This window comes from Peromyscus eremicus, chromosome 18 (assembly GCF_949786415.1).
Source record: "Peromyscus eremicus chromosome 18, PerEre_H2_v1, whole genome shotgun sequence".
Classification (NCBI taxonomy): Eukaryota; Metazoa; Chordata; class Mammalia; order Rodentia; family Cricetidae; genus Peromyscus; species Peromyscus eremicus.
Window position 1 is genome coordinate 1,487,748 of NC_081434.1, and position 12,326 is coordinate 1,500,073.

General features: G+C 46.9%; 1 protein-coding gene and 1 non-coding gene across 2 annotated transcripts; one reads left to right on the forward strand and one right to left on the reverse strand.

Moving 5' to 3' along the window:
- Positions 1–200: 200 nt before the first annotated feature.
- Positions 201–12,088, reverse strand: Pmel (premelanosome protein). The gene is made up of 11 exons (XM_059245776.1): positions 12,011–12,088; positions 5,818–5,928; positions 5,530–5,676; positions 4,439–4,573; positions 4,096–4,257; positions 3,186–3,857; positions 1,990–2,106; positions 1,718–1,802; positions 1,407–1,612; positions 1,224–1,311; positions 201–342 (listed from the first exon to the last, which is right to left on the reverse strand). The coding sequence occupies exons 1-11, from the start codon at positions 12,081–12,083 to the stop codon at positions 201–203; spliced, it is 1,938 nt and encodes a 645-aa protein (XP_059101759.1). The 5' UTR covers positions 12,084–12,088.
- On the forward strand, positions 8,029–8,134 carry LOC131895397 (U6 spliceosomal RNA). Its single transcript, XR_009375159.1, has one exon. It is a non-coding gene; the product is annotated as a U6 spliceosomal RNA (small nuclear RNA).
- Positions 12,089–12,326: the final 238 nt, after the last annotated feature.

A 12,326-nucleotide genomic window follows, 5' to 3' on the forward strand; every position in this document is an offset into this window, starting at 1 on the left:
GAGTGATACATCTCTTTTTATTACCTTCACCCCTTTAGAGACAGATTGAAGAGCAAACAAAACAAACAAACAAACAAACAAAAAACCCTAGCGCAAGGTTCTGAGAATTTATTTCCGGTATTGGTCGTCTCCAAGGGAAGACCGCAGGAAATGCGGGCATTGCCGTCAACCCCAGGAAACGCATAGCATCGTGAGGGTACTCAGACCTGCTGCCCGCTGAGGAGCGGACTGTTTTCACTGATGTAGCGAGTGCGGAAGACTGGGGGCAGGCGCAGCCAGTGGGTGCTACCGTGTGGCATTTGGGAAGCAGGACAAACTGAGCCCTGCTTCCTAAGTCTGCGCCTGGTATGGAGAGAAGGGAAAGTGGTCAGCAGTGGCATCCTGCCTGTGCAAATCCTACAACCCAGGGCTATGGCTGTGACTGTAGCTCTTTCCACTCTTCCTTACCCTACCTAGTGCTCATCTATTCTTGTCTCTCTAGCCCCTGCCACCCATCCCCCCTTACCCCTATAAATGTCTCCACTTTGAGGCCCTTAGCACCTCTAGCTAGCTGGGGAGTCTCTATCTCCCCCCCCCACACACACACACCCCGCTTCTTGAGACAGGGTCTTACCATGTAGCTTTGGTTGTCCTGGAACTCCCTCTGTAGACCAGACTAGCCTCAAACTCACAGAGATCCACCTGCCTCTGCCTCCTAAATGCTGAAACTAAAGGCATGTGCCACCACGTCCTGCTGAATCTACCTTTCTCATTGGTGAATAACTTGCTTCACCCCAACTGCCCTGTTTTTTTTTTTTTTTTTACTTTTATTTACTTGGGGGGCGGAGGCAGCACGTACCACGGTACACACGTGGAGGCCAGAGGGAAATTTTGGGGAATTTGTTCTCTCCTGTCCTATGGGCACCGGGGATTGATTTCAGGTGGTCAGCCTTGTGGCAGGTGCCTCCCCACCAAGCCAAATCGCTGACCTCTGACCCACTCTTAATAGTAACCACAGCTTCACATCATCAGTTGTTTCACACCCCAAGAGGCTTGCCCACATAGCTTCTAATACCATTAATCCTCAGACATTTAAAGCTACTTCAAAGGTACCACAAGAAGACTGCAGGCCAGGCCTGTCTGACTTCCCCCGCCTGGGCTCTCCTGGACACCATGCTGTCACCCCTGAAGGAAGAGTGGGTGGTGGTGACAGTGGATGAGGACCAGGATGGCAGAGCTCTTACCTATAAATCAGAGATGCAAGGATCACAGCCACCAACACCAGTAAGACACCTACAACCAAGGGAGCCTGCCCAAGGCCGCCTTCTTGACCTGTAAGCAGAACCCCAGATGCTGCCTCAGTGTCTGTCCCCGCCCAGCTGTCCTCTGTCCACTCCCATTCTCCTAGTTCTTGTCTAAGTACCTACCAGGAACAACAATTTGGGTGCTGGCCACTGCCAGGCTGTTGGCGTCAGCCAAAGACACATTGAGGCAATAGGTCCCTGAGCCACCTTTCAGCACCTGGTGTAGGACCAGCTGGCAGTCTGGGCTTGGCGGCACAGGCTGGCATAGCCTCTGGGCAGGGGGCTGGCACCCTGGTGATGAAATGTCCATACAAGCTTCCTTGGGTAGCCTGAAAGAGTATGAGTTTCCATCAAGAGATCTTAGAAGGGTCAGAACAACAGAAAGAATGACAGTCATTCCAAAGAGTTCACAGGGCGACCAGCAGGACACTCACCCGCCCTGACAGGACACAGTCAGCTCAAACGCATCACCCTTGCCGGATGGTACGGCCTGCAGGATCTCAGCGTTTTCAATACCCTCTGCAAGGTTGCAACTTTTTAAGTTAGTATTCCTCTATCAAGACCATACACAAGAAAGCCCAAGGGATGCTCTTCCAATACTATCTCTGTATTCTCAAGTAATTTCTCCCATGGTATGCTACTCCTACTGCACAGCCCAGGCAGCTTATACCTCCCTTCCTCAGTCCTCAACATAGGCAAGACTCACGGACAATGTCCAGGGTGAGGGAAAAAGAACCATATCGATATAGAACACAATCCAAGGGAACTTGTCTCTTCACAAGCATTAAGGTGTCTGTGCCATCCAGAAGAGGGGTAATGGATCCTGGCAGGAAAAGATTTAAGGGGGCAAAGTCAAGAGATATTACTCTCTTGGAGACAGAGACCAAGCAGGCTTTGCCCCAAGTACAGCCAAGGCTACATGCTCCTAGAGTATGTAGGCTTTGAATCAGCAAAGATCTGGTAGGTCTTGTTTTATATATAAGGAAGCTATACTAGAAAGGAAAAAAAATGCTGTTTTTGTTTGTTTGTTTGTTTTGCCCACATAGTCAGGGAAAGAGAACACACACACATATACTCCAGGGCTAGAAAGATGTTTTAGTGGTTTAAAGTACTGGTTACTCTTGTAGACAAACACACACACACACACACACACACACACACACACACACACACACACACACACAACTCCAGGGCTGGAGAGATGCCTCAGTGGTTTAAAGTACTGGTTACTCTTGTAGAGAAACTGGGTTTGATTCCCAGAACCTACATAGTGGCTTACATCCATCTGTACCTCCACATCCAGGGGAAGGGACCTGATGCCCTTTCTGGTCTCCATGAGCACCAGGCACACAAGCGGTACATATAAATGCAGGCAAAACACTATACACATTAATTTTTTTTAATGAAGAAAAAAAGTCTCCAGATACTTATCACGTTCCCACACTGGCCTAGGTCTTGGACTAAACAGTTGGCCTGTGTCAACCCATTCAGCATCAGCTCTCATTTATTTTGCTTTGCAGTGGGAATCCAGGAGTGGAGAATGGAGAATCACTCTGTCAGAACCTGAAGCCTCTCTGCATTTATGCTTGAACAGGACACATGATAGAGCTTCGTGAATGACCATAGGCTGTCCCCTTGGCTTCCTAGCTGTTATCCTTGGAAGGGGGGAAAATCCAGCTCACTCTTCCCTTGTGACTGGGGGAAAAAAATCTCATTTCCTGACCGCTACATCTCCTTGCATGTGGTTGAGACAATCTGGAGGCTTTAGAGCTAGTGAGAATTCCGAGGCGGCCACAATGCTACAGAAAGGACTGGTGAGTGTCTGGATCTTGGGTTAAAAGACTTCAGAGCACAGAACTGACAGACAGCCCACCTCCAAGAACCTCGTTCCCATGTTCTTACCTGTAGAACTTTCTGTAGGCAGAAATGGGCTAGCATCTGGACCCTCAGGTTCAGGGGTGGGTGACTCTTCAGTGGTAGTTGCCACCAACTCTGTGGTCATTGCTTGTACAACTGTGGCGCCAGAGGGCCTTGTGGGTGTGGTACCTACACCCCCTACAGTTGACGTCTCTGCCACTGTGGTATTGAGGACCGCTGAGGTCAGGCGCTGCTCAGAGGTAGTAGTAGCTGCGCCCTCTGTGGTTGGCATTTGTACAGCTGTGGTCCCAGAGGGCTCTGTAGTTGGCATCTGGCCAGTTGTAGTACCCCCAACTTTTGCAGTGGTCCCTTGTCCAGATGTGGTTCCAGGTGTCTCCGCAGTTGGCATGTAGCCGTCTGTGGTACCTGGGACTGGGGAGGAGCCACAGGAAACAAGAGGGATGGCGGCCTGCAGTACCACCTGGGCAGTGACGGAGCCGGACTCCAGATATGTGTGAGTGACCTCAGCTGCCCGAGAGATCAGGGTCCCAGAGTTGTCTCCAAAGTCCCAGGTGTAGGAGAGGTCAGCCTCAACCAAATAGCCGCTGGGATCGTGAAGGTGAAGGGCAAAGATGAGAGGCTGGTTTCTCAGGAAGCGCTTGTTTCCTCCATCCAAGGCCTGCAGCTGGGACACGCTCACAGAGAAGGGGACCTGGTCTGGGGTTGGAGCCAGAAAAATTAGAGCCGAGCCTGAGTCACATCTTTTTCACAGGCACGTTCTCCACACACAAGCTGGCTAGCCAGGTCTCTGTCTCTGAGCCCCACGTTTCTCTGCCCAGGTCTTTGTGCCCCAACCCTTCAAAGGTTGGATATTAACTTCCTCTTTCTTGTCCAAGCCAGCCTCCTTACCTCATGCCCTCTGCCAGCCTGGCCTTGTTCCTCTCTATGCTCTTACCGGTAATGGTGAAAGCCGAACTGGAGTGTGCAAGGGGCACGTAGCTCTGGGACCCCCGTCGGTGGTACACAGTCACTTCCATGGTGTGTGTGCCCAGCCTCGCGTGGCCTGTTGCAATGCTCAGGCTGGACACTGGGCCCCCCAGCACTTGCCAGTATTCTCCTGAGTTTCCGAGACAAAAGCGGAGAAGGGGGGGGGGGGGAGGCAACTGGTTAAAGAGAACGGAGAGGTACAGTTTGAAAAAGTCTTCAGAGAAGGGAGGCTGAGGATTTCCTCCAGATGTTTGGAAGAGTGGGTTCCTTGGGTAGGATTATATTGGGAAGGGATGGCTAGGAGACCTCACCCCAGGTCTTCCAAACATAGACAAAGCTTCTTCTTGGAGGCTGAGGACCAGACGGGCAGGGCCCACCATCAGGGAAGATGCAGGCATTGTCAGGTTCCTGTGGATACACTGGCTGTCCTCCCCACACCTGGCTCCCTGGAAGGTAGATAGAGTCAACCTCAAGCTCCGGCATTCTTTTGTACGCACTCAAACTCCTAAAATAGTTCCTAGTGGAATAGTACTGTAGAAGTACTCCTTAGCTGGAACTACAATCTCCATACTGTAACCCACATGGGATCGTAGGTGGAGAGTGGGGATGTATGGAAACCACAACTTGAGATTCATATGCATATCGAACATAAATAAAAGACTGGCTAGCCATAGAATAAAATGTTTACAACGGCTCTCTTGAGATTAAGAGCAGCAGCAGCTAACATTAAATGTTTACTGTGGGTCTGTGCAACCCTGCAGAGCGCTTTATATAGATGAGCCTGTTTTCATCTGGATAATAATCTGTCAAGGTACCACACCCACTTTATAGGCAGGAAAACAAACTCACAGCACCTTACCCATCCAGGGTCACATCCAGTGATGGATTAACATGTAAGCCCATGCAGCTTCAGGAATCTGCTGTTCTCTAATTTGGAAACTATGATTTTATCTGCATTTTCTAATTTTAGTGCAATAAGTATATATTACATTTTATATATTTACAGTATATATTGACTGTATTAAATATAAACATAATTTTTTTAAAGAGTCTATGGGGGATAACGGTAAATGGAATAGCACTTGACAAGTATGTGTGAGGGCCTAGGTTTGAACCCAGTACTGTTAAAAAATAGAAGAGGAACCGAGTGGTGGTGGTACATGCCTTTAATCCCAGCACTTGGGAGGATCTCTGAGGCCTGGTGTACAGAGCGAGTTCAGGACAACCAGGACTACCACAGAGAAACCTACCTCGAAACAACAAAAAGAAGAGGAGGAGGAGGAGGAGGAGGAGGAGGAGGAGGAGGAGGAGGATGAAGGAGGTTTTCCCTGGGTTTACTGGAGATACCTGGGAATCTGAGCCCCCGGAATAAGGTTCAGGAGGTACTGAGAGAGGTACTAACCATTGATGATGGTGTTGTTGGCCCAGATAATCTGCCCATCTGGCAGTACCTTTTGACTTTCAGGGAAGTGTAGGGTAATGGAAAAGGAGGCATTTGCACCAACCAGCGTAGGTCCATCATTTCTGACCTTCAGAGACACCTGGCCACCTGGGAAGGAAAGCTGCATTAGCTGAGAGGCTGGCTTCTCCTCTCCAAATCTCTCTGCCAACCTGCTTCAGTTTAATCTAGTTCTTACTCTCTTCCTATCCAGTTCCCACCATGCCTATCCCCAGAATATTCAAATCCTACCTCTCCAGCAGTCAGGCCCCTGCACCTCTGTCCACTCGGGGTACAGCTGCCTGTTCCAGGCGTGAGTTCCAAGTTGCCGTGGGACACCAAGCCAGTCCTGGTTCCTGGATGCTGAAAGGAATGTGCCATAAGATCCTAGAATCTACCACTGAGCTGTATTCTCAACCCTCTTCTTACTTTTCTTTAAATGCTTTTATTAGAAATTTTTAGCTGCGGAACTTCTGCCCTCCGGGGTTCTCCCATTGTGCTATAAGCCTGTATTTAAGACCTCCTCCCTCCTTCAATAAATGGCATTCGGCATTAAAAAAAAAAAAAATGCGGTAGGGATGCTGAAATGTGGCTCTTCACAGTTGATGGATTCTGGTGGGGCGGGGAGGGCTGGTTTTCTTTAAGGGGCTGCCCACTGGGAGTTTGACCATGCTCCAGTGAGTATATGGGCAACACAAATTGGACTTGGTATTTTGTTTTTTTTCTTTTGTTTTGGGGGAGGCCACAAGGGTGGGGAGTGGACCTGGGAGAACTGGGAAGAAAATGTGATCAGGGTGCATGATGTGAAATTTCCAAATAATCAATAAAATATGTTATTAAAGAAAAAAATTTTTTAGCTGCATGTAGTGGTGCATACATTTAATTCCAGCACTCGGACGGGCAGAGGCAGGAGGATCTGTGAGTTTGAGGCCAGCCGGGCTTACAGAGTGAGTTCCAGGACAGTCAGGGCTACACAGAGAGACCCACTCTCAAAAAATTACAGAAACAAAAAAATTTTTTTTTTGGTTTTGTGGTTTTTTTTGTTTTTTTGTTTTTTTGTTTTTTTTTGTTTTTTTTTTTTGTTTTTTTTTTTGTTTTTTTTTTTTTTTTGAGACAGGGTTTCTCTGTGTAGCTCTGGCTGTCCTGAAACTTGCTCTGTAGACCAGGCTGGCCTCAAACTCACAGAGATCCTCCTGCCTCTGCCTCCCAAGTGCTGGGATTAAAGGCACACATCACATCCGAAATGCTTTTTTAAATTTTTATTTATTTATTTAAATTATTTATTTCTGTGTGTGTATGCTCACGTACACACATGTACACACATGCACACACACACTAGACCAAGGGGCATATGTGGAAGTTAGGTAAATTTAATTGAAGTTTGAAAAGCTTATAGTACTAAAGATTGAGCCCAGGGTTAAAAGCACATTGGGAAACACTTAATTTTTTGTTGTTCCTTTTTTAAATAAGGTATCGTGTAACCCAGGTTGACCTCAAATTCCCTATGAAGCCAGAATGGCCTTGATCCTTTTGCTGGCACTTCCAAATGCTGGCATTACAAGCCTGTACCACCACACCCAGATTATGCAGTACTGGGAAGGGACCTATCGCCTACTGCATGCTTTGCAAGCACTCAGCTGAGCTACAGCCCCCAGGACGGTACTTTCCCAGCCCCACCCCCAACACACACATATTTCTAGACAAGACTTTAGATTATAGAAGTCCAGGCTGGCCTTCACCTCATGATTACCCTGTCTCAGCCTCCTAAATGCTGGGAATACAGGTAAGGCACCATGAACCTCTTTATTTACTTAAATGTCTATGTGAGTGCCACAGTGCATGTATGGAGGGCAAAGCACAGTCCACAGGACTCAGTTCTCTCCCTCCACCGTGTGGGTCTACGGGACTGAACTTCGTCAGGCTTAGCAGCAAGCACCTACCTTAACTTGCTGAGCGTCTCACCAACCCTGCTTATCTTCTTCTGAGAGGGAAGGTTTCACTAGACAGCTCAGTCTGTCTTTAATAATTCTCGTACATCAGTTTCCCAAGTACTAAGATTACAAGTGTGTAGCACCAAGCCTGGCTTTCAAAGTGCACATCCATCTATCTACCTACCTACCTACCTATCCATCCATCCATCCATCCATCCATCCATCCATCCATCCATCCATCTATCTACCTACCTACCTACCTATCTACCTATCTATTTGTCTGTCTGTCTATCTATCTATCTATCTATCTATCTATCTATCTATCTATCTATCTATCTATCTAATCAGGTCCCCCGGAGCTAGTTACAGGCAGTTTTGAGCTACCTGATGTGGTTGTTAGAAACTGAACTTGGGTTCTCTGGAAGAGCAGCAAGAGCTCTTTACCAGCCCCTCAGAATACATTTTAATTGACTGAACACTCATTATATATTATGCATTATTATAAGCACACAGGACTTAAGAAGTAAATAAGGTGCTCGCTTCCGTAGCACATATACTAAAATTGGAACAATACAGAGAAGATTAGCATGGTCCCGAGCAAGGATGACATGCAAATTTGTGAAGCGTTCCATACTAAAAAAAAAAAAAAAAAAAAAAAAAAAAAAAAAAAAAAGTAAATAAGATAAGGCTTTGAAATAAAATAAAACACAAGAAATGAACATGCACACAGATTGTCACATACCACTGCTTAACATGTGCCATAAGAGACTACATCATCGTACAGCAAAATGACAGAAGAGCAGGTTAATTCCCCTCTAATGGAGTGTGGAAGACGTCAGTGAGGAACTGAGCTAGGGCTAGCCTGAGCAAACACGTGGAGGCCGATAGTCACGTGGCAAATTAGGGACTGCTAGCCTCTGGCTGACAGACACTGTGAGAAATGAGGCTGAGAAGATGAGTTAGAGCAGTGGTTCTCAACCTCCCTCACACTGAGACCCTTTAATACGCGCTTCATGTTGTGGTGACCCCAACCACAAAATTACTTCTGTTGCTGCTACTTCATAACTGTAATTCTGCTACTGTTATGAATCGCAATGTAAATATCTGTTTTCCGATGGTCTCAGGCGACCCCCGTGAAGGGGTCATTCAGCCCCCAAAGGGGTCAAGACCCACAGATTGAGAACTGCTGAGTTAGGGACTTCAGTTCCAGGCCGAGGTGTATGACCTTTCTTCTTTGTAGGTAGTTGGTTTTCAGTTAGTGGTGGTAGTTTTGTTTGAGACAAGTCTTCTGTGTAGCTTAGGCTAGCCTAGAATTTGCCATTCTCCTGCCTCTGCCTCCTGAGTGCAATCACAGATACTACACACCTGGTGCTTTTCTGTTCAGATTTGTTTTGTTTTGTTATTTTGAGACAGGGTTTCTCTGTGTAGCTTTGGAGCCCTTCCTGGAACTCACTCTGTAGCCCAGGCTGGCCTCGAACTCACAGAGAACCACCTGGTTCTGCCTCCAGAGTGCTGGGATTAAAGGCACACGACACCATCACCCTGCCTGTTCACATTTTGTTGTTGTTTGTTGTTTTTTGTTTTTCGAGACAGGGTTTCTCTGTGTAGCTTTGCGCCTTTCCTGGGACTCACTTGGTAGTCCAGGCTGGCCTCGAACTCTCAGAGATCCACCTGGCTCTGCCTCCCAAGTGCTGGGATTAAAGGCGTGCACCACCACTGCCCGGCTCACATTTTTTTTTAAAGAATATTCATTTTTTTTTTTTTGGTTTTTTTTCTGAGACAGGGTTTCTCTGTGTATTTTTGCACTTTCCTGAAACTCACTTGGTAGCCCAGGCTGGCCTCGAACTCACAGAGATCCGCCTGGCTCTGCCTCCCAAGTGCTGGGATTAGAGGCGTGCGCCACCACCGCCCGGCTAGAATATTCATTTTTGCTAGGCAGTGGTGGCACATGCCATCTTTAATCCAAGCACTCGGGAGTCAGAAGCAGGCAGATCTCTGTGAGTTCAAGGCTAGCCTGGTCTGCAGGGCGAGTTCTAGGACAGCCAAGGCTATACAGAGAAACCCTATCTCGAAACTCCAAATATATATATTATTGTTTTCTTATGTGATTGTTTTGCCTGCATATATGTCTGTGCACCAAGTGCATGCCTGGTGACCCCTGAGATCAGAAGAGAGCATCTGATGCCCTGGGTCTGGCGTTACAAACAGTTGTGAGCTGTCATAAGGATGCTGGGGATTGAACCTGAGTCCTCTACAAGAACAGCCATTGAGCTAACTCTTCAGCCCTTCAGAGTTTTTTGTTTTGTTTTTTCTTTTTCTTTTTTTCTTTTTCTTTTTCTTTTCTTTTCTTTTTTTTTTTTTAAGACAGGGTTTCTCTGTGTAACAGCTCTAGCTGTCCTGGAACTCACTTTGTAGACCAGGCTGGCCTTGAACTCACAGAGATCCACCTGCCTCTGCCTTCCAAGTGCTGGGATCAAAGGCGTGTGCCACCACTCTCTGGCTAGAAGTTTTTTTTTTTAACATGGTGGTATTTGTATTTTAAAAAGGCCACTGTGGCATCACGACATGGTGGTTCACAAAAGTAATCTCAGTCAGTACTCAGGAGTCTTTGGCAAAAGACTCACCATGAGGTTAAGCCAGCGTGAACTACATAATAAGTTCAAGACTAGCCTGGTCTACACAACTTTGTCTCAAAAGAAAAGAAGAAGAGGAGAAGGAGGAAGAGGAGGTGGAGAAAGAGAAGAAGGAGGAGGAGGAAGAGAAGGAGGAGGAGGAGAAGAAAAGAAGAAGAAGAAGAAGAAGAAGAAGAAGAAGAAGAAGAAGAAGAAGAAGAAGAAACTGGAAAAAAGGAGGGAGAAATGAGTAGACCCAGGTTGGTGATGGGGACAAAGCAGACATGATTATTATAATTAAATTGGGTATAGTGTCTCATGTCTGTAATCTTAACACTCAGAAGACAGAGGCAGGAAGATCACTGCAAAGTTGGAGGCCAGCCTGGTCTACATAGTAAGTGCCAGGACAACTGGGGTTACACTGGGAGACCAGAGCTAAACGTATATCTGACAAGAGAAGAACTGTAATGGGCTTGCTTCCACATCCCTTCACCCAAATCCAACAACTACCCACATTTTGATACATTTGCTTTATTTTCTTATTAGTTGCTGTTTTTGTCTATATATTCAGAAGAAAATCTCAGGCAAGTGAGATGGCTCATTGGGTAAAGATACTTTCTGCCTAGCCTGACAACCTGAGTTTGATTCCCTCAGACTCACGTGGTAGAAAAAAATAATAATTAAAGTTAGTGTTCAAAATGTAAGCACAGTATCTTAAGAGCTTCAGAGGTGTGGGTATAAACAGGACATTTCCAAAATACATCAAGGAACTTAGCAAAAGGTAAAAACAAAACAAAAACAAAACAAAAAAACCAAAAACTGGCAGCACATACCTGTCTGTGATTCTGGCACCCAGGAGGGAGAATCAAAAGGATCTACTACAAAGTGAGTTCAAGGCCAGTCTGGGATACAAGGAACCCAAGGGATGAAAAAACAAACAAACAAAAACCCTGGAAATGGCAGTACAAATGAAAAAGCCAGAGTAGGGAACTTTCTAGAAGTTTGTGAGACCAGGTCTCCAGAGAGAGAAAAGGGGGCTGTGATATGATGTAATATATATATGATATATGATATATACGCTATAGTATATATATTGTAGTATAGCAGAAACTGTCCTTATCCCGATTCTAATGTCCACGGGGAAGCCAGAGATGCTGCTGGGGTTTGGTCTGTGGTCATCTCAGAGAGTGTTGACCACTGAAGCAAGAGCAGTCATAAGACACACCATTCTCTTTTGACTGCCCACCCTCCCTCCTCAGCAGCACGGGACATTCCAGACCCTCTGGCCACCCTTAACTCCCTCCCCTTTGCTCCCATCACGAGGCCTCAATCCCCCAGAGTCCTTTCATGTGATGCTCAGCTGAGACCCTTCTGCTCGTCTCTCCCAGCCCTGGAATGTAAGGCCTGGGCTATAGTCACCCATACCCACCCCAAGTGCAGAAGGCGGCATCAGCTAGGTCTTATTGGACAGCACACTCTCTTTCTTTCCACCTTAAATCTCCTACCACAAGCACTGAAGATATTACGTAAAGGATCTCCCATTCATTTTACCTCCTTGGAGGCCCCGTTTCAGCTGCCTGTCTTAGGAGGCCTCAGAATTACTGCTGTGCCTTCTTGTCCCTTGAGTCATATGGGAATACTTCTACGCTCAGTCCTAAATTTCACATATAAAGCTGGGCACCATGGTTTATATCAGGAATCCCAGTACTTAGGAGGTAGAAGCATGGGGATCAGGAGTTCAAGGCTATCCTTGTCTTGAACAAATGAAGCAAACAAAACTATATCCTCACTAAATCAAATAGGACAAACCTGAAATATTTTGACATGTCTTGTTAGAAGGGGCAAACCCCGATCAGGTGTTCAACATGGCACTTGCCCCTGACCACACATGCACACACTCACCTTCTACGGCCCCCACAGCCAGCAGAGCACCCAGCAGGAACAGAGGGAGAGAGCGTCTTCTTGGTACACCCATCCTGTTCTTCCTTTCAGCAGCCAAAGGTGGCAGGGGGGTGGGAATGAACCCCTATATAGAAAGGAGTTCATTTGCATAGCCCTTCCTCCTATCGCTCTAGGGGAGGGGAAACCTGGAAAGCAGGAGAGGGCCAGAACTGATTTCAGTCCGTGGATGCTCCATTCTCATCCCACTGCTCAGTGACAGTTTCCGGCTTCACTAGGGTCGCATTCATCCTGACACACACGATCGTTCTGGAAACAG